Source organism: Capra hircus, chromosome 11 (assembly GCF_001704415.2).
Source record: "Capra hircus breed San Clemente chromosome 11, ASM170441v1, whole genome shotgun sequence".
In the NCBI taxonomy this organism is placed as follows: domain Eukaryota; kingdom Metazoa; phylum Chordata; class Mammalia; order Artiodactyla; family Bovidae; genus Capra; species Capra hircus.
In genome coordinates, this window is record NC_030818.1 from 40,386,565 (window position 1) to 40,409,925 (window position 23,361).

General features: G+C 35.8%; 1 protein-coding gene across 4 annotated transcripts in view; it reads left to right on the forward strand.

The window, feature by feature from the left end:
- The window catches only part of VRK2 (vaccinia related kinase 2), a 99,158-nt gene that overhangs the window by 58,095 nt on the left and 17,702 nt on the right, over positions 1–23,361 (forward strand). For all 4 annotated transcript variants that reach the window (XM_018055275.1, XM_018055273.1, XM_018055272.1 and 1 more), the window contains 3 exons: positions 8,942–9,074; positions 17,551–17,671; positions 20,234–20,292. In XM_018055275.1, coding sequence (XP_017910764.1) covers positions 8,942–9,074; positions 17,551–17,671; positions 20,234–20,292 — 313 coding nt within the window. The remainder of the gene's footprint in view (positions 1–8,941; positions 9,075–17,550; positions 17,672–20,233; positions 20,293–23,361) is intronic.

Sequence of the window (23,361 nt, forward strand, 5' to 3'; positions counted from 1 at the left end):
CCAGTTGCTGTAGGTTTATTTGTTTTGCACAGAGAACCCAAACTCACTCATCGTCTTGTCTCATCCTCAAGGCATCTTAAAATAGCTTGCTCTTAGGGTCATGAGGGTTAAATAATTTGACTTCTGTAAAGTGCGTATTGCCTTTGCATAGCAAGTATTCAATCATATGCATACATTTTGTTTTTCTTTCCTTTTAAAAATGTATGATTCTTCATATTTGATCATGCCTGGCACTCAGGTGGCTGTTGAAAGAGATTTACTTCTATTTGTCCAATTATTACTATCAAGTCAGATCAATAAAATTTCATTTAAGCTTCCTGTGCAGAAGACTTCAGAGTAGGTGCTGTTGTGTATATAAAAATGTATATATCATTATCATTGTCCTGTAGGAGTTTATAGCCTATACATGTGGAACCAAGGCATAAATAAAAGCTAAATAACTGTACATTTTTAAATAGTAAATCCATCTGAACACAAATGAAAACCCAATGAGTAGCCTTGTGTTTAAAAGGGTCTACTTATCAGAATAGGATTCAGGTATGAGTGGTGGATCTTGGAAGTGTGAGGTGTCAATCCAGGAGATATGGTAGGAAGTGGAGAAGAGCCCTTGGGGTGTTCCTGGAGGGGTGCAGAACTGAAGACAAAGGCCCTTCCGGTGTGATTCACTGCAAGGAAGAGTTATCACACACTGCTCTTTAATCATTCCTTTCTCTGGTCCACTTGGAAAAACAAAGTGTTATAAGATCCTGTAAGCATAAGAAAGCAAGGAGAGGGAAGGAAAGATTTAGTTAAATGTAGAACGTGAGAACCTGGCCTCAACTATGCAGTCCATGGAATTCTCCAGGCCAGAATACTAGAATGGGTAACCTTTCCCTTCTCCAAGGGATCATCCCAACACAGGGATCAAACCCAGGTCTCCCACAATGCAGGCAGATTCTTTACCATTTGAGCCAGCAGGGAAGCCCAAGAACACTGGAGTGGGTAGCCTATCCCTTTTCTAGGGGATCGTCCCGACCCAGGAATTGAACTGGGGTTTCCTGCATTGCAGGTGGATTCTTTACCAGCTGAGCTATCAGGGAAACCTGAGCCTAGCTCTATGGTTGTAAATTGGGCTAGGTAAAATAGGAAGTTGATTTTTGAGGCAGATCTATTTAGTATAGGAAAAGTTATGATTTTCATGGTCATCAAAAGCTAATTTTTTTTCATCTTATATTAGTTTAGTGCTTTTAATCAGGGCTGTAATTTACTATCTGTGTCAAATTCATTTTTCAGAGACACAGATGTGGAGACAGCATTAGGCGTACAAGCTCTTTATTGAGGGGAGAAAGTATAGTACCTGTATAAGAGAAAGGCACTAGCAGTAAAGAAGCCGCCTGCCAATGCAGGAGACATAAGAGACACATGTTCAATCCCTGGATCTGAAAGATCCCCTGGAGGAAGGCGTAGCAATCTTCTCCAGTATTCTTGCCTGGAGAATCAGATGGACAGAGGAGCCTGGTGGGCTGCAGTCCATAGAATCGCAAAGAGTCAGACACAACTGAAGCGACAGCACAGCACAATAGAAAGATGAGAGGAGAGGAAGCGGGTTTGGACAAGGAAAGCTTTCAGAGTGGGGTGTTGCAATGACACCTATGAAAGAGAAGGAAACAGGAAGATTGGGCACGGAGAGCTCAGACTGTGATACAGTTCCCACAAAATCTCAGCCAATTAGGGAGCACCAGAGCTAATGGGTCCCCTTTGAAGAGTCTCCAGTTGGGTAAAAATGGCCACAGAGCCTTCCCGCCATGATCATTATTTGGTAGGAGCTGCCAGGGGACAGTGTGGCTTTGGCTCACATGCTGTGCTGGTTCCTAGTGGCGCTGCCTCTGGAGGCTGTCAGATTATTGCACTCCTCAGGTGAAAGACCAGTTCTTTCTTAATGAGGTTGTGTCTCCATGGCCACTATACTACCTTTTTAATAATAAAATATCAAAATTGAAAGTCCTTGAAAGTATTAGTGCAGATTAGATGTTTTTTGAGGGAGAGGGGACAGCCAAAAAATTCACTAAAACAATAAAATATTTTGTAGAAGCTGAATTTAATGAGTTTTGGATGGCTTACATTATTTGGGTGTATCATATTATTTTTCATCTGTTAAATGTGTATAGTGATACATCTTCCCTACCTGTCTCACAAAATTGTAAGAGAACAAAACAAAACTGAATAACATACAAGGGAATCCCCATTAAGGCTATTAGCTGATTTTTCAGCAAAAACTCTGTAGGCCGGAAGGGAAAGGCAGGATGTATTAAAAGTGATGAAAGGGAAAAGCCAACAACCAGGATTACCTAGCAAGAGTCTCATAGGAATATAATTGCTTTACAATGCTGTATTATCTTCTGCTGTACAATGAAGTGAATCAGCTCTATGTGTAAATATATATCTCCTCCCTCTTGGACCTCCATCCCACCCTTTCTCTATCATACCCATCGAGGTCACCACCGAGTACCAAGCTGAGTGTCTTGTGTTTTTTAAATGTTCCACTAGCTATCTGTTTTACACATGTCAATCCTAATTTCTCAGTTCATCTCACTATCCCCTTCCCTGTCTGCCATGTGCTCACATGTCTGTTCTCTACATCTGTGTCTCTATTCCTACCCTGGAAATAGTTTCATCAGCACTGTTTTTGTAGGTTGCACATGTATGTGTTAATATAAGATACTTGTTTATCTCTTTCCGACTTACTTCACTCTGTATGACAAACTCTAGGTCCATTCATGTCTCTACATATGACCCTTTATTGTTTCTTTTGGTGGCTAATACTCCATGGTATATATGTACCACATCTTTATCCATTAATCTTTAGATGGATATTTAGATTGTTTCCATGTCCTGCTGCTGCTGCTGCTGCTAAGTAGCTTCAGTCATGTCCGACTCTGTGCGACCCCATAGACGGCAGCCCATCAGGCTCCCCCATCCCTGGGATTCTCCAGGCAGGAACGCTGGAGTGGGTTGCCATTTCCTTCTCCAATGCATGAAAGTGAAAAGTGAAAGTGAAGTCACTCAGTCGTGTCGGACTCTTAGCGACCCCATGGACTGCAGCCCACCAGGCTCCTAGCTATTGTAAATAGTGCTGCTCTGAACATTGGGGTACATGTGTCCTTTTGAATTATGGTTTTCTCAAGGTATATGCCCAGTAGTGGGATTGCTGGGTCATGTGGTAGTTCTACTTTTAGTTTTTTAAGGAACCTCCGTATTGTTATCTACAGTGACTGTATCCATCTACATTTCCACCAGCAGTGCAAGAGGGTTCCCTTTTCTCCACACCCTGTCCAGCATTGTATTGTTTGTAGATTTTTTGATGATGGCCATTCTGATCAGTGTGAGGTGATACCTCAATTGTAGTTTTGACTGGTATTTTTCTATTAATTGGGCTTTCCTTTTGTCTCAGCTGGTAAAGAATCCGCCTGCAATGCGGGTGACCTGGGTTCGATCCCTGCATTAGGAAGATACCCTTGAGAAGAGAAGAGCTACCCACTCCAGTATTCTGGCCTGGAGAATTCCATGGACTGTATCGATTTTGTACATTTTGTATAGAATTTATAAGTTCCATGGACTGTTTGTAGATTTTTTTGATGATGGCCATTCTGACCAGTTTGAGGTGATACCTGTTTGTAGTTTTGATTTGTATTTTTCTAATAATTAGTGATGTTGAGCATCTTTTCATGTGCCTCTGCCATCTGTATGTCTTCTTTGAAGAGATGCCTGTTTAGATCTTAGGCCCATTTTTCGCTTGGGTTGTTTGTTTTTTGTGTTGATCTCCATGTGCGTGCTGTATGCTGAGTTGCTTTAGTTGCTTTAGTTGTCCCCAGCTCTTTGCAACCCCATGGACTGTAGTCTACCAGGCTCCTCTGTCCATGGGATTCTCCAGGCAAGAATACTGGAGTGGGTTTCCATGCCCTCCTCCAAGGGATCTTCCCAACCCAGGGTTCAAGCCCACGTCTCTTAAAAGTCTCCTGCGTTGGCAGGTGGCTTCTTAACCACTCGTGCCACCTGGGAAGCTTTTCTGTATTGAGCTCCATGAGTTGTTAGTATATTTTTGAGATTAATCCTTTGTCCATTGCTTCATTTGCAAATATTTTCTCCCATTCTAAGGGTTGTGTTTTCCTCTTGTTTATGGTTTCCTTTGCTGTGCAAAATATTCTAAGTTTTGTTAGGTCCCATTTGTTTATTTTTGTTTTTTATTAGGAGGTGGTAGGTCAAAAAAGATCTTGCTGTAGTTTATGTCAATGTTTTTTCCTCGGTTTTCCTCTAAGAGTTATATAATGTCTGGTCTTACACTTAGGTCTTTAATGCATTTTCAGTTTATTTTTGTATATGGTGTTTGGTGATGTTCTACTTTCATTTTTTTTTTTTTTTTACATGTAACTGTCCAGTTTTCACAGAACCACTTACTGAAGAGGCTGTCTTTTCTCTATTGTACATTTTGCCTCCTTTGTCATAGATTAGGTGACCATAGGTGCCTGGGTTTATCTCTGGACTTTTTATCCTGTGCCATTAGTCTACATTTCTGTTTTTGTGCCAATACCATAGTGTCTTGGTTACTGTAGCTTTTTACTATAGTTCAGAATTGGGGAGCCTGATTCCTTTGCCTCTGTGTTTCTTTTTCAAGATTGCTTTGGCTATTTGGTGTCTTTTGTGTTTCCATAAAAACTGTAAAAATTTTTCTTCTAATTCTGTGAAGAATGCCTTTAGCAATTTAATAGAGATTGCATTGAATCTATAGATTGCTTAGAGTAGTACATTCATTTTGACAGTGTTGATTCTTCCAATCCAAGAACATGGTATGTTTGTCCATCTGTTTGTGTCATCTTAGATTTCTTTCATCAGTGTTTTATAGTTTTCTTGAGTATAGTTCTTTTGCTTCCTTAGGTACATTTATTCCTAAATATTTTATTCTTTTCGTTGCAGTGGTGAATGGAATTGTTTCCTTAATTTCTCTTTCTGATCTTCCATTATTATTGTAAGGAATGCAAGACATTTCTGTGCATTAATTTTGTATCCTGCAACTTTACTAAATTCATAGATTAGTTATAGTAGTTTTCTAGTGGCATCTTTAGGATTGTCTATGTACAGTATCATGTCATCTGCAAAGAGTAACAGTTTTATTTCTAATTTTCCAGTTTATATTCCTTTTATTTCTGTTTCTTCTCTGATTGCCATGACTAGGACTCCTAAAACGATGTTGAATATGAGTGGCAAGAGTGGACATCCTTGTCTTATTCCTGATCCTAGTGGAAATGCTTTCAGTTTTTCACCACTGAGAATAATGTTTACTGTGGGTTTGTCATATATGGCCTTTATTATGTTGAGGTAGATTCCCTCTGTGCCCACTTTCTGGAGAGTTTTTATCATAAATGTGTGTTGAATTTTGTCAAAAGTTTTTCCTGCATCTGTTGAGAAGATCATTCTTTTATTCTCTAATTTGTTAATATGGTGTTAACATTGAGTGCTTTGTGTATATTGAAGAATCCTTGCATTCCTGGGATAGATTTCACTTGATCATGGTGTATGATCCTTTTAATGTGCTCTTGGATTCTGTCTGCTAATATTTTGTTGAGGATTTTTGTATCTTATGTTCATCAGTGATACTGGTCTGTAATTTTCTTTTTTCGTGATATCTTTGTCTGGTTTTGGTGTCTGGCTAATGGTGGCCTCACAGAATGAATTTGAGAGTGTTCCTCCCTCTGTAATTTTTTGGAAGAGTTTGAGAAAGATTGGTGTTAGCTCTTAAAATGTTTGATAGAATTTACCTGTGAAGCCATCTGGTCCTGGACTGTTGTTTCTTAGAAGATTTTTAATTATAGTTTCAATTTCATTACTTGTAATTGATATCCTCACATTTTCTAATTCTTCCTGGTTTAGTCTTGAAAAGTTGTACCTTTCCATTAATTTGTCTCTTTCTTCCAGGTTGTCCATTTTATTGGCATATAGTTGCTTGTAGTAGTCTCTTATGATCCTTTGTATTTCTGCAGCGTCAGTTGTACTTTCTTTTTCATGTCTAATTTCATTGATTTGAGTCCTCTCCCTTTTTTTCTTGATAGTTTGGCTAAAAGTTTAACAATTTTGCTTATCTTCTCTAAGGACCGACTTTGAGTTTTATTGATCTTTGCTCTTGTTTTCTACATTTCTGTTTATTTCTGCTCTGATCATTATGATTTCTTCTACTGACTTTGGGTTTTATCTGTTCGTCTTTTTCTGGTTGCTTTAGGTGTAAGGCTAGATTGTTTATTTGAGATGTTTCTTGAAGTGAGATTGAATTGCTATAAAATTCCCTTTTATAACTGTTTTTGCTGCACCCCGTAGGTTTGAGTCATTGTGTTTCTGTTGTCATTTCTTTTCTATGTATTCTTTTTATTTCCTCTTTAATTTCTTCAGTGATCTATTAGTTATTTAATGGTGCATGTTTCTTTGCCATGTGTTTGTGATTTTTTTTTATAGATTTTGTTTTTTTTTTCCCTGTAATTGATTTCTAATCTCGTAGCATTATGGAAATGATACTTGATGAAATTTCAATTCTCTTAAACTTTCTAAGGCTTGATTTGTGACCCAGTATGTGATATATGCTGGAGAATGTTCTGTATGCACTGGAGAAAAAATGTGTATTCTGCTGCTTTTGGGTGGAATGTCCTATAAATATCAGTTAAATCTATTTGGTCTATTGTGTCATTTAAAGCTTGTGTTTTCTTTTTTGTTTTTTCTTTCTGGGTGATCTGTCCATGTATTTTCTGTCCACTAATATAAGTGGGTGTTAAAGTCCCCCACTATTAATGTGTTATTGTCAATTTTTCCTTTTATAGCTGTTAGCATTTGCCTTATGTATTAAGGTGCTCCTATGTTTGGTGCATAAATATTTATAATTGTTGTATATTCTTGGATTGATCCCTTGATCATTATGTGGTGTCCTTCCTTATCTCTAGTAGCAGTCTTTACTTTGTAAAGTCTTTTCTATCTGGTGCAAGTATTGCTACTCCAGCTTTCCTCTGATTTCCATTTGCATGGTATAGCTATTTCTCTCCCCTCACTTTCAGGTTGTATGTGTCCCCTAGATCTGAAGTGGGTCTCTTGTATATATACAGGACTTGTTTTTGTATCCATTGAGCCAGTCTATGTGTTTTGGTTGAACTATGTGTTTAGTTCATTTACATTTAAGATAATTATCAATATGTATGTTCCAGTAGCCATTTTCTTAATTGTTTTGGGTTTGTTTTTGAGGGTCTTTTTCTTCTCTGTGTTTCCCATCTAGAGAAGATCCTTTAGCATTTATTGTAAAGCTGGTTTGGTGGTGCTGAATTCTCTTAGCTTTTTTTTATCTGTAAAACTTTTGATATCTCTGTTGAACTGAATGAGATCCGTTCCATTTGCTATCAATATCTACATTCTCAGGATGTCTACTTTGCAAAGTGAAGTCTATTTAGTTCTCAAATAAAGATAAAAATGCATCATAAATAATGAAAGCAAGCAACCAGTTTTACATCTGATTCTGAAGTGCAGTTACTTTGGGCAGTTACTCCTGAAGCCATGTTGAGAAATGGCATCTGTGAGTGAGAGACAAAACTGAAATATCATGTTTTCATACAATCTAGCAAGCTATGTTCTTCAGCAAATGAAGGAAACTGTGTTGTTTATATTTTGAAGTTCAGAATATCTTTACTTGGGCTGTCCTGAAACGAACAACTTCAATTAAAATTTAGTTAATAGGTATCTTTTAAAATTCCAGTTGTATTCTGATGTTAATACTCTTGTCTTAAAGCTGAACATTGTCAAGTGTTGCCTTATTCCCTAAATTTTAAAGAAATACATGTGAAACAGCCCATTTTAAAAGTTGAAGCTGCTTTCTTTTCCAGTGGTTTAGAGGGGAGAGGATCATGGTAACATGTAGGTGGAAAGTATAATATTCTGACTGTGCGTGCGTGCTGTCTCTTCAGCTGTGTATGACTCTTAGCACCACTATGGACTGTAGCTTGCCTGGCAGCTCTGTCTGTAGGATATTCCAGGCAAGAAAACTGGAGTTGGTGCCATTCCCTTCTCCAGGGGATCTTCCCAACCCAGGGATTGAACCCAGGTCTTCTGCATTGCAGACTGACTCTTTACCGTCTGATATATGTTAGAATAAACATCTAATCATAACACTTCCCTATTCAATGTATGCTCTATCTGTAAAACTACTTCTCCTCTCCCTTCTTTCTCTCTCCAAAGGTAACCTTAGGAAAATTCACTTGAGTTGCCATCTGACTTTTCAACAATCTGTATTCTGTTTGGATACCCTGCTTAGATTCTGACTGACTTACAAAGATAACAGTGATGATATGGATTGGTCTGAAAGACCAGAAGTACAGCATTGATGTTCCATTCTTAAATATGGACAACGTGATGCTGGTTTTTTTGTTTTTTGTTTTTTAAATTTTGACAGTCATTATCTCTTATAGTCTGTTCACTGTTTTTATGCTTCCTGTTAATGGAGATTCCTGTAATATTAGCTTACTATTTTTAGATTGTTCTCATCTCCCCTCCCTGTTGAAATAGTTTTATGTTACAGGGAGGGGTTACTAAGAAAAAAGGCTGATCCTCATAAGCTGTATGAATATAGATAAAAAGACATATTGTGGTTTATGACATCTACATGCCCACCTGGAGGAAAGGGAATTTAAGAGCCGAATAAAAAGAATAAAAATCTAAGTCAACTCAGAAACAAGATATGCCTATGTTGAAGTAAGGATTTAAGTTAGAAAGTTCATTGTTATGGCCCCCAGTTGTATATATTTTATCCAAAGGCACCATTTGGTTTAATAAAATACAGATCTGAGGTTGTCTTAACCTATCAGTTTCTTAAGACTTAATTATAAAGGTTAAATTTTCAAAGGACAGAAACATTATTCATTTTTCTGTTCACGTCTTCCAGGTTTATCTTGCAGATTATGGACTTTCCTACAGATATTGTCCCAATGGGACCCACAAACAGTATCAGGAAAATCCTAAAAAAGGCCATAACGGGACAATAGAGTTTACCAGCTTGGATGCCCACAAGGGAGTAGGTAGGTTTCTTTTTTTTTATTTCAGAATAATTAGAACAAAGTCTTAAGGCTCCATGAAATGACCTTTTCACCTGGTCAGTTTGAAGAATGAGAACATTGGGGAGATTTTTATCAAAAGTAGTGAATTCCTGTATGTCAACAAATATTCTTCTAACTGAGAGAAGAGATGCACACTTTTGATAAGTGAAAAAAGAATAAAAGATGTCAAGTAAGCAAAATTTGATGCTCATTTAGAGCAGCCTAGAGTACTAGTTTGTTTATGTTAAACTTGAAAGTCAACAACTGAATTTTTATGCTTTAGAAACTTTCAGATTTGGTGCAGGTACATGTGTGAAGAATGATTCCTACTTTTCATTGTGCTCTTATCAGAGCTTTAGAAGATACCATCTCAACAATAAGGAAGTCTTTCCTGAAACTATGAAGTGTTAACTTGTGGAAATCTCTCCTAGTCACCTTTCATATATCTTACTTATTTAAACTCACTTTGATGGTATTGGAAACACATTTGCAGGTAAATTACATACATAGTCCTTTTATTGGATATTGATTGTACTGCCTTGCATTCCAAGGCAGACTTAATTCAACAATTCCCTAATTAGTTAAAGTCATAACCTATGTCTTGTATTCATTTACCATTAATTAAACCTTAGCTGTTTATTACACTGCAGTCCAAATCCAATAGCCGACCCAGAAAGCCATGGAAAAGGAAGTAGGAGTTCAATATTGAAAATATATGGTGTGGAGTCCCCACTGATGGTTGCTTTGTTCACAATCAATATGGTCAATGCAACTGTACTTTCTTAGTTGCTCTGTCAGCAAGACAAAAAGTCAATTCTAATGTTATGCTAGTAAAAAAAAATGGTGACTATTGAAAAACTTTGGCTTTCAAAATTATATTATTCATAAACTTTGTTTACAAAAGTATTTTAAAATATACTAAACCACATAAATAATTTTTAAACAGCTTCAAATGGACCTCATTTTTACTAAAAGACAGTTAGACATTTGTACTTGTTAATGGCTGTTGAACTGTTACCCTAAACTGATACTTTCTGACAAGTTTTTGTTGGTGCAAACAACTGTATATTATTGCCTTTTCTATTAAAAGGACCATTGACCATGTAATGTAGAGGGTCTCGATCGTTTTCGAGGGCAGTTAAAACCCACTCCAGTTTAAGGTGGGCCACTGAAAAGGTGAAACGAGTGTGTCAGTTGTGTACCTTCTTCCTTTCAGGAAGAATCATAGGGTAAATTTGGGGGGTTGGAAATTAGCTCATATAGCTCCTGATCAGAGTAAGAGAAATCACTGCATTTTTTTCAAAGATAGTTTGGTTAAAAAAGTAATGATTTCACTCAGAAATTTAATAATATTGTATTATTTTTCACCATTAACATTGTTAATGAATCAATGGCCTTTTAAAAAAGATATAAATGGGACATTGGCTTTAATTAAGGGCTTTCCTGGTGACTCAGATGGTAAAAAAATCCACCAGCAGTGCAGGAGACCTGGGTTCAATCCCTGGGTTGGGAAGATCCCCTAGAGAAGGGAGTAGCAACCCTCTCCAGTGTTCTTGTCTGGAAAACCCCATGGACAGAGGAGCCTGGTGGGCTATAGTCCATGGGGTCGCAGATTCAGACAAGACTGAGCGATTAAGCACAAGGAATGTAAAAGTCAGATGTTCACTGATAATGTTTTGTTTTGTTTTTTTTTTAATTTAAAGTTCTCAGTGAATTTTGTTCTTCACTATTGCAAGATATATTAGTATGAAAGAATATTTAGAAACCTGAAAGTACTTTTTGATAGTAGTATAACTGTAAATTCATCGTACAGACTCTTAAGCTTTGGTCCAGTTACAGTATTGATGATGTTAACTTATGACTGGGCCACTAAGTTCAACCAATAGCTCTAATACTGATGTGATTAGATTTTGACCATTATAAATACAACTGTGATTGTGGAATGGGAAAGTAGAGTTGATGGATGTTGGTCTGATCACTGTTTGGACTCTGGAAATTCTGAAAGTCCTCCTCAGTTATTCCATAGTGTAGGTAAATATTTTCATTATGCTACCTTCATGAAAGTTTTGAACAATATTTTATTCTGTAGTGTATTTAAACTTTTTGCTCACTAGATAATAATACATGTTGATGAGCTGGGTAGATTTCACCATGCTAGGTCTTTGGAGAGAAGAATGAACTGAGAATAGTAATAGAAAGATATTACTTCTTTGGGAAGGCTACTCAGGTTGGAACCTCTACTACGTATTTTTGGTATTTGCTGAAAAGTTATAAGCTGGAGTGAATATTCATTTTTACCACAGGTTTAAAAAGATTTCTATAAAAATTAGATTCCCTTAATGCATTAAAAATAGAGTATATAGTAAAGTTCTCACTATATCCGTATGTACATATAGATATACATATATATGCATATACCTTCACATATATGTATACACACATATATACTTCCACATAAAGATGCATAGATGTGCATGTACACACATTTGCTGAAATTTTAACATGCAGTTTAGTATGAAAACTGAAAGGTTTGGTATCCTCAAATATTTGAAAACTATTCATTCCTAATGTTTTAGATTTAATTGTCCAAAATAAAACATTTCACTTTAGGATTTTATTAGAAATGAAGTAATTATTTAGTCGTACCTAGAAACTAGTATAAACAAGGCCATAAATCCTGTAGGTAAATGCAGAAGGTCAGATTCATAAATATTAATGTGTTTACTTCAGTATACATTATGTAGTTTAATCTCAGAAAAATCTTTTCTATACCAGTGCAGCTATGAGATCAAATAAATACTGAGACAGATAATGCAAGGGAAAACATAAAGAGCAAAACAAGTTATCACTAGGAAATAGAATCTCTAGTTGTCAGAGCATTTGTTATGTTTTAGGTTTATCTTGGCTTGATTAGGCCCTGGGAAATATCCAGCCTTCAGTGTAAGACTGACTTATGGATTAGACACTAAACAGATATATTGCTAACTGGTCAGGCTGTCTGGTCTGTTACCTTTGTAGTGGTTATTCAGAAACTGAAGCTAACTCTCATGTTTCTGTGGATTATTAATAGTTGGGTTTTCATAATGAAAGAATTTGTATAAGGTGCCAGTCGTCAGTTTTACATAAGCATTTTTAGTTCGACTGTGTAAAAGGAGGGTACTTGTATTACTATAAGTAAGAATATGAACAGAGATATATAAAGGTGAATGAACAGCTGGGTAAATGGATAGATAACTGTTCTTGAGCTACTGTGCATGTATATATCTGTATTTTTTCAAATTGCAATTATTCTTCTAAACTCAATTCTCTTACATGACCTAGAAGTGTTTTGTGAGTGGCTGAAGTGCTTCATTTAGTGTAAAATTAGAGTAATACATGTTGGGCTTATCTCATCTATCATTAATCTTTTATTCATAAAAACCAACATGTATAAACATTGACATATTTTTGGGCTTGTTGCCTGATAATTAAAGAGAATTATATCTGTGTCAAATACACTATTTTAAAATTTGTTACATTCTTAGTAATGTTAAAACGCAATATTGGGATCAATGTGTGGTATGGATTTTTGTAGATTTTTCTGCTCACTGAGGCATGCAGTCAATACCTAATTTCTCTAGAGATATAGTGCATTTAACATATTGAGCTTTTTTAAATACTTCAGACCTGTGCATTGAGTGTATAATACCTGTTTTCATTCAACATCATTGATGACCATACAATGTGATATCTAAATTGCATTTTAAATGTCCATTTGTTTATATGATATATTCAGTATCAAGGAAAAAACTATCTTGCATGCTTTTAAATTTTTTTGCCAATTGCTACAGTTTATGAAATCCAAGTCTTGTGTTATTTCCTGCATGGCTGCATTTCACTCTAATATGGCACTCCAACTTACAAAATATATGTGAGACAAAATATATGTGAGATAAACTGCGAATGTGTTTTCATGCTACCAAACTTGGGGAAATGACATGGTTTACACAATATTTAACTTCCTAAACAATAATTCAAAAAAGGGAACCCATTTTTCAATTATAAGATATTAAGGTAAACCTTCAAGTTACTATTGAATCTACTAGTAGTCAGAAAAACATACTGTTGATTTTATTTTTAAGTAAATTTCACTGCTATAAATACTCCTTGGTTGATGTATAAATAAATTTTAATGAAGGCACTATTCCCTCTATGTGGCATAACCCAATTTTGACATTTAGACAAGACTTTCAAAGTCTTGGCATAGATCTTAAACTGTTTGGTTGGGTTAAGAATACACATTGGCCAAATGTAAGATACCTTTACTCTGTTGAATAACTTCTCCTGAGATCACACAGTAGTGTCTCATCAAAAACTAAGGCTTAAGATTTAAAAGGTACTGAAGAAATGAGATACCTGATTTTATTTATTTGAAATGTGACACATTGCATTCTACTTTCCTAATATCCTAATTGCAGTAAATTGGAGCCACCTTAAAGTTCCCTAGCTCTTTATATATCTGAATTGGGAAAACTACTAAATAACATAGGTTAAAAAATAAATAAAAAATAACATAGGTTACTAGTTAGCAAAACAAGAGTAACCTTTAAATTTGTTCTGCAGATAGTCACGATTCACTTCTCAGGTGAGCATCTTACTCAGATGTTTTCTGCTTTCCTATTGTCATTTCTGAATATATAAACTAGTATTTTGAGCAATTAAACCCTGTTTGCTTAAGGCAGAAGTTTTCAGGTTCATTTTATTATTTCCTACAAAAACTTGTTTTTCCTCCTACTTTATAATGTTACTCTATATAAGAAAAAAACTGTTGTCTATACAGAAAACATGTTAGGCAAATAATCAGATTCATTTGGGGGTTAACACTGATATTTTTCTTTTTCTCCCAATTCTTTGATTCCATTTGGTGAATCTCACCCAGATAATTTTACTGCAGTTTATCTTCATAGTAAGGACCAGTTCTCCAGTGTGATTTCTTTGTTTTTTTCTGTTCCAGCTTGGAAGAACCATTTAACACTTTATAAATTAATGTTTTAATTAGACAGTCTTTTTCATCAGAATAAAGTAGTTTTAAACAAATAGTTTCATGAAAGGTTGGTTGCATAAAAAATTTTGATAGTGCTGCAGCTTAGATCTCAGGATCTGCTGCTTATTTCTTCCTTGCTAGTACACCTGTCTTTGGTCAGTATATCTTTCGGTGTTTTAAGTTAAAATGCCTGCTTCAAATACTTCCCTAACTGTAGAAGCAGTATATATAAGGTTGTCTAAATGGTGCTAAAACTAACAAGGGAGGCAAAGTAATTGGCAGATTTGAGTGTTGGCTTTAGATTCTAAACGCTTTGGATTTCAGTGCAGAGCTCTGTGAATTTTTGCTCTGTGATACCGAGCAAGTTGTTTAACCTCTCTGAGGCTCTATTTTCTTATTTGTCAACAGGGTTAATGATACTTACCTCATGTTATTGTTAGGATGATTAAATAAGATAAAAACAGTTAGAGTGTCTGGCACAGTAGCAGCTTCATAAATCACATGGATTGTTTTTATTTTAATTATGTATTCTAGTGTCAGCTGTTTCTGGTATCTGCTTTCTAGGGAAATAGAATTCAAGTCCCACTCCACCTGTGCATTTTTTTGGGGGGATTTCTCTTGGCAATAATCTTTTAGAAATGTTGAACTGAGAACACCACCATATTAAAAAGCAAAGAAAAAATTGGATGCTGAATTATATTTAGAAAGTGACATGAGAATGTAGAAGAAAAATATTAACAACTAAATTTTCCTATATTTCTAAGCAGTAATACCATAAGTAAAAGTATGACTTTACATATAGGAAATATACATGAAAATATGCAGTTAATGATTATATTAACTATAAGTATACCTGATAAACTTTATGTATTATAATAAATTATACAGAAATACAAATTATACAGAAATAAAATAATCCATAACATATGTTTCAGCTTTCAAATTAAAAAATATTTTCATAGTTAGACATTGTCTTCTTCAGCTGTGATCAACTCTTGTTTTTTAATTTTCAGCATTTTGTTGTCAGATATACAGGATATAACAGAATAATACAGTAAATATCCAAATGTTTGATTCCTAGGTTTAACAGATATTATATTATCTATCTTTTGTTTAAATTACATCTACATTAAATTTAGATATATGGCCAATTTACTATGTTAATTACATACCCAGTCATAGATGCTAATATTGTCATCCAAAATATTTTAATTAATTTAACCAGTGTTAAAATTGCTCTTCTGTATGTAGTAGATGGAAAGAGAACATAGTCGTTGGTACAGTCTTAGAGTTTAGATTCTCAAATAAACACGTCACACTTTGCAGTTTGTTTCCCTGAGAGGAAGTTTCAGGGAGAGGTGTGTGCTTGGAAGCATTTTTAATCCTTTCATCTCACTGTTCAATGGTGGGAAAGAGTTACTGTAGAATTTTTTCTTTAACATTACGTGTATATCTGTAGAACTTAGTGGAAACAGTGGTAAAACATTTACCTAACCATAGTTATTAATGTATATATGTAGTAAAAGTAAATAAAAGTTTGAAAAATGTGATGCCATAGTTTAATTAGGTAAGACTGAACTATACTAGTGAAGTAAAGTTAATTCTCAAAGGGCTGTTTCAGATGAAGACCAGTTTATGAAAGATTGGCTTTAGGAATCTAAATGACTTGTCATTACTTACAGCTTCATATCAATTAATCCCTCAGTTGGAGGGTTGGGGGAAATGGCTGGAAATGTTCATTCGATTTTAATTCTGGTTGTTTTTCCTCAGAGGGTCTCTTGTGTGTAGCCTATATTGTCCAAACAGGTGCCAGAATATAATTTTTTGAAAATTAGAGAATGTGAATTTTTTTAAGTGGTAGTAATCAGAAATTGCCATAATGGAAAAGGGACTTGTGAACACATCTGTACAAATGGAACCATTCCATTATTAATGGGAGATTTATTACTGAAGAAATCACTGCAAAACAGCATGGTAGAGATTGTGTTTTTATTTTAATAGGGGAGCCAAGTCTTGCATTAGGACATTGTTGAAGCTGTGCAGAAAGGAAATGATACCCATGGGACTGTTGCATTCTACTCGATTGAAGGGCCTTTCATAATCCAGTACTCTAATAGCAGTTAAGATAGAGTATGTGTGAGAGCTAATCTTGTCTTCTGCTTTTATAATAACTTATGTATGGTGACCAAAAGTAGTTATGGTGTGCTAGCAACATTGTTCTTAGTAGACGACTTTTAAAATTAAAAACTGAGTGACTTTTCAGAGTATATTTAATGAAAGATAATAAAACAGGATACCTGTTTACAGCAGGTTTAGCAGCCATGAATTACACTTAGGAGATTTTATATCCCTACACAGGTGAACATTCAAGTCATGGTAGAAATCTAAGCCAACCTATTGTTTTATAATAATGTGGAATGGTTATAAAAATGAGTTTATTTTGTGGGACTTTGTTAATGTTTTGATCATTATTTCAGTAATATTTTTTACATTTTGATGTTTTACTAGATTTCATTGTCCTTCTTTTGAAATCAGCTACTTAAAAAAAACACATAAAATTATCATGAAATTAGTCTGTCATTTAGTAATTTTATATAAATGATATTTACAGTGACCTCAATGTATTCTTTTACTGTATTTTTTAATGAAAAGCCATCTTATATTAAATTCTGGAAGCCTCTATTTTGCTTTAAAATCTACTTCCCACCACCTCCGCCTTCACCCTTCATGCACTCTATTGCTTTACCTTTTTTTTTTTTTTTCAGGATGTTTGACCAGAGTTTTACCATAGCACTGCTTATATCTAAAATCATATTTGTAAAATTCTAGATCCGTGTACCCACAAAACAGAAGGCATTTTTTTCCTGTACTGTCATTTAATTGAAAAGTCTTAAGAAAGACTTTTAATACTGCACACTAGATGGCAGTTTTGTCATATTCTTCCACTTTCAAAGGCTACTAGTATGAGTGGAACAGGAAAGGCCATCAATGTTTAGTCTGCACTCGAAGGGTCTCTGCATGACCAATGCAGACCCCATGGACTTCCTGGAACATATGTTAGCAATTTAGCTGCAGACATTTATTTCTTTGTTTTACTGCTTGGCTCTTTGAGAAAGTGTTGGTGCCAGGTTATGGGTTGTCTGGATCATGTCAGAGGCCATGGAGATCAAGTTCATGTGACAGGCCAGACTAAGGAAGGATGAAGTTGGAGGAGGTGAGGAAACTGACCCTTACTTTCAACAGCAACAAGTCACTGCCTGTCTGTGGACTGGGGCCAAATGCCTGGGCGTTTAAGCTTTTCTCCAGCTGAACAAACAAAACACATCGCCCGTTTGGCTTTTTCATATTTCATCAGTGGTAGTTCATTCAGTGATTTCTCTATTTCTCAAAACTTGCTTATCCCTCATCTTTCTGTCTTAATGCTTATTCCTATAGCCCTGTCCAGACGAAGTGACCTTGAGATCCTCGGCTACTGCCTGCTGCGGTGGTTATGTGGGAGACTGCCCTGGGAAAGGAGCCTGCAGGACCCTGTAGCTGTCCAAGCTGCGAAAACAAAGTACATATTTTCAAGTATTCCATCATTTATAACACCAGGGCTGAAAGGACGCACTAAAGCAAGTTAATATCCCAGAAAAGACTGCCACTCAACTAACATGATAGCCAAAGCAAATTTCTTAAATTTGAAAAATCTGTTAAAAAAACCAAACAGCTTACAAACATACACTCCGTTAAGCTAACACCTATGAAATCACATGTATTGAGTTGTAATGCAAAATATAAAGTGAAATATTTGTTACTTCACAGGGTGTTTTCCAAAGCTTAGATTCTAGGTGGTGGTATTTTCAAGGAAGAGTATTTTCAAATTATCATTGTACAAGTACATGGAGTTAATGTGAGCTTGGTAGCTTGGTGTGATTGATATTAACTGTGCAAAGCAACTGTGTGAAGTGGGACAAACAAGACTTATTTTTTCAAGTGAGAAGAACATACTTCTTTTTAATCCTGTGTTTTGGGAGGAAGAGAGTTCTGTTTCTTAAGGAAGAAACAAACAAAATTTGTATATGAAATGTTTATCCAAGAGATCATTTTACAGCCACATAAACATTTATAATATTCCACATTCAGTTTTTATTACCTAAACTCTTATTAGCTTGAGAATTAGGTTAGACTAAGAGCAGAGTGGGTTACTCTTTTACTGTTTTTCTTAGGCCTTTTGATCAGGCCTAAGAAAAAGTCAATTGCTTATAACACAGCATAGTCAAGTTTTCATTATGTACCAAGATATTCTCAATAGTAGTTATGTACAGATAATACTATCACGATTGGAAAAAGCTGCTGTATTTTAAATAAGACAAGTCACAACAGAAGTTTACAGAAGGGGTAACTAATCTGTAGAAATCAGTCTTTCAAATTCAGTGTGACATCAGTTCTTAACAGAGAGGGAAGCTAACCCGCGGCCAGAGAGTAGTACAGATTACATTTGTAAATACTGACATATATTGTAAGATATATCTCTCCACTTCAGTCTTGATCATTCCAGTCCCTTACCCCAACTAACACGTTTGTATGTCAGCATTAGAACGATCTCATCAGTTATTTACTGCAGTGACTGATGTGTCCATCTAACTTCAGGTAACTAATGCTCTTCAATGTGAGTCAGGGTCAAAGCACAGTAATGGGCACATGTAAGCAGTCTTGGTTTCCAATTTCTCACCTCAGTTTATCTAATTTAAATAAAATGCTTTATTTTAAAAACTAGCATATTAATTCTAATGATAATATATATATGTTTTTCTTTTCACAAGACTTACAGATATTCATAGACTTACAGATATTTGTTTTGGTCTTTTATCAATATGCATGTATAGATGTGTTCATTGCAGATCTCTTTAATGAATATGCCTGCATGTATATATTTGAAGGTAATAGAGTATCATATAAATAATAAAACATAATACTAATAAACATAATCCCCCTTTATATTTTTAGGTCCCTTGCCTCTGTTAATATATTTATTTTGGCCTGATTAATAGCATAAACCTATTGACCAGTAAAGCTAGTATTATGAAGTTTATAATTAAGGCATATATATGTATATTAATAAGATATATATTCAATTATGATATAAATTGTTCAAACTTCTTATATAGTACATAATCATAATTTATTCAACTTGCTGAGAAGGCATAACACTGAATTTCCCAATAAGGGCAGGCTTGCATATTCAACCATATTACTGTATCTCCCTTCCATCCTTTATGTTCCTGCCATCAGGTAATATTAGATCAGTACATTTACTGTTGCAGTTGTGCCTATGCCTGAGTTTGTGAATCATTCATATCAGTAATTTTAATTGAGTGTTTATGTATTTGTGGCTGAAGCAACTTAAGAGATTTGTACTTGTTCAGTCTAAAACACTGAAAAGTCTTAGAATAATGGGTTTTGGGGGAGTTATTTCTTGTTAATCTGTTTAATCTTGTGTTTTGTTGCTCACTTCTGTGTTCAATTCTTTGTGACTCCGCAAAGATTGTAGGCCGCCAGGCTCCTCTGTCCATGGGGATTCTCCAGGCAAGAATACTGGAGTGGGTTGCCATGCCCTCCTCCAGGGGATCTTCCCAATCCAGAGACTGAACCCAGGTCTCGCACATTGCAGATGGATTCTTTACCGTCTGAGCCACCAGGGATAGCATAGCATAAAACAACTGCCCAGTGAAGAACAATATACGTAAAAAGGAAATAATTTACCCCTTCCCAGTTGTAAATACAGGAGGAAAAATATCTTGAAAATCCAGGTAAAAATTTTTCACGTATCTTTTTCTTGAGGTTTTTACAAAAAAACCCATGTATCCCTACTTCTACATTTGCATATACAGACCTTGTATTAAAGCATTTATACTGTATTTCTATGTTTAGTTTCTAGGTGATTGATATAAAATTGATCAGTGAGATTTAGGGATGTCCCCTGTCCACTTACCCTCTTATCCTGTACAGGTGGGTAGGAAAAAAAGTATGGAAAGTCATCCTATTAGTGACCCATCAACAAGTTTTGTTTTCTGATCAAAACAGCATGTCAGAGGATTGCAAACAAATTCACTGTGCCTTACTCTCTTTGTTTCAGTCTGTTGGATGAGCTCCCCGAGTCGGTACTTCAATGGGCTCCTTCCGGAAGCAGCTGCCGTGAGTCAAATGATAACTTCTATCTCCCCCTGTAGGATTTCCAGGTCACTGCATGTGTCACTCTTGTCACTTTTTCTGCACCCAGTCCCCTTCCCACAGTGGTGGGAAGAAACCCCCCCCCCCCGCCCCCCCACCCCCTGGGTTCCAAATAGATTGCTAGAGAAGAGAACTTTTAGATCCTCTTTTCATTAGGACACAAGAATGCTGCAAGAACTTGCTCAGGGAGTGTTCTCAGCTTTGCTGATGGCACTGCTTTCTTTCAGATGTATGTTTGGGAAATTGTGCACAAGTTCAATGGTCTACTATATCTGGTATTTCTAGAGTGGACTTTCTGGTTTTGTTTCTCTGAAGATAAAGTTGATCTAAGGAAAGACTGCTTTCAGTTAATCATTTAAAAAAGCAAACTATTAAACATTTGAATGCTGTTTAGACCTGGATTATAGTCTGACCCAGCAACCCGAAAAAGAATTTTTTTTGGTTTGGCAAGGCATATGACCTGGGGATTCAGAGTACATTTCATTAAACGGGTTTCTCTTTCATGTTAGTATAGACTGTTTTGGAATTCTTTAATTGGTAGTGCTGTCAGTAAAAATAGCAAGGCGATTCAGAATTATCCAAGTGCTGCATGGCACATTGTTTGGCCCCAGTTTAACAGCCGAGTTAGATTGCCTCACAGGACAGAGCCTGCTTCTGCTGTCCGGTTTGCTTTCTTTCTGAGACGATAAGCAGAGTGAATCTTGATCTCTATTTGTATCGGGCAATTTCAGTTAGCTTTTAGCTGACTTATGAAAGCAAATATGTACACTGACTGTCTAGAGAAGGTCAAATAGTATCAGTTTCCACATGAGAGTTTGAAAGTAGAGTTAAATCATTTTAAACTTATACTTACAGCCCTTCTTTGACCAGAAACCAGAATTTTAATTTCCATAGGAAACAAATAAACCAGTCGTGCTTTCCCACTTGCATTTCCCAAGTCCTGTAAGTCTGCCCCATATGAGTCTTGCTGCTTCTTCACTCTCTGTAGTCCCTTTCCTTCTGTTGGAGCAAGGCAAATGGGACAATAGTATTCTCATTGGTGGGGATGGGCTGCAAGATGAAAGCTTTTTGTTTATGTAACTTCACTGAGTAACTCAGTCAATATGCCAGTATTCATTTTTGGCTAATATTCTTATTTGCATTTTTACCAAATCGTGCAGCTTTCATTTTACTCAATAAGACAGCAAAATGAGAGATGAAATGTTAAAAAAACAATTTTTTTAAATTGTGTATCTGTCTTTTATTGTCCCTCCTGCCTAAAAAATAAACTGTTGAGTTTAGGATTAGAAAAGAAAGCCCAGGTGACCTGAATCATACACAATAAATGCTTATGGACCAGTGTGTGTTCTGGGACACTGCTGTTGCTAGAGATGAGATTTGAATGATGAGAAATGGGAGGAGGAGTGCCAGGCTCCTCTTTTTCAGTACAAACCATTTGTTTGAGTCTATAGTGTTATTTTATAAAATGCAGATTTCTATTTTTAAAGCATAAAATGTTGAAACGTTATGATTAACTGAAAGTCTCAAGTTGTTTGTGCTTAGGAGAGTGGGTATTACTAGCATGAGAATTAATCTGATTTACAAAAGATTTGCTACTAAGACATTTTATGATATAAAATATCTGAGAAGTTTGCAGCATGCATGTCCCACTCAGTGAAATAATAATAGTTTCAAAAGTTTCTGTCTCTTGAAATGATAGTAATGATACTTAATTTTCACTAGCTTAAAAAGCAGATGATTCAAGAATATCATAATTTCATACTACTCAAAGCATTTGTTTTATAGCTCTGGAAATATGCTAGTAAATTAAAAGGTGTACCTAATATAATAAATCTAGATCTTGAAACGCTAACATTTAAAACCAGTACTATATCACAAACGTCTGAGCATCAGGTTTATCATAATAAATTCATAACAGAGGTGGCTCTTCTCTTTTTCTTCCTCTCCTACCTCATGGTACCTCATTTTTTTAAAGCCCAGACCCACAAAGGCTTTCCAGCACAGCTGCAGTCAATTGGTAGAGCACCAGGAGTCTTCCATTGTCTTCTAACAGTGATTTGTGAAAACTATGCATATTCACATACTCAGCTCTCTTCTCTATTTGGGATATTCTGGTTAATAGAATTGTAGGGCTTCCCTGGTAGCTCAGCTGCTAAAGAATCCGCCTGCAATTCAGGAAACCCTGGTTCAGTTCCTGTGTCAGGAAGATTCCCTGGAGGAGGGCTTGGGAACCCACTCCAGTATTCTTTCCTGAAGAATCCCCATGGACAGAGGAGCCTGGCAGGCTATAGTCCATGGGGACTCAAAGAGTCACACATGACTGAGCGACTAAGCACAGCATACCAAACCAGGCTTACCAATTTTAAACAAAGAACAGCAGAATATTTACATTAATATTTATATTAAAACGGTAGTGAATATAATTTAATCTTTTTTTGTTTTATTCATCTCTTCAAGAATCGGATGCCCCTTAAAGGGCTTCTGGAAACATGAGATAAAACTTTGATGAAGCTGTAGCACTTGCTAGTTATAGATCCTGGTTAAGGAAATGGTAGGTAACAGAATTTTGACATCTTACACATTCAAGAGGAAAAAAGGAGGTTGCAGAATTGCATCAGTTTCCAAAAGGCCAAAAGAACCAAACTCTGTAGCCAAGAGTTTTCAGTTTAGCCATAGTAGCCTTATGCTCCTAGAAAATAGTTGTGGACAATATAGTGTAAAATGGTCACTCTCTGACATTCCTTGGGGGGAGAGATGACGACTATTCCTTTTCGAATTTTTCCCTGTAGGGAGTGATACCCAGTGTCTCTGCAGTTCCCTACTTGAAAGGAGGTAGACCTGGAGGGGAGCAAAATTTTCGGCAGTTACTTCTTCCAACTCACAAAGCTTTCCCACCATAGGATATAAACAACTTAGTGAGAAAGTAAGAGCTCCTTGTGTCTGGGTTAGTAATAAGTTTTTGAAGAGGAAAGCCTTGTAAAAACTAGTTTATGGAGTATAAACATTTTTGAACAAATGAAAACATGCCAGTTT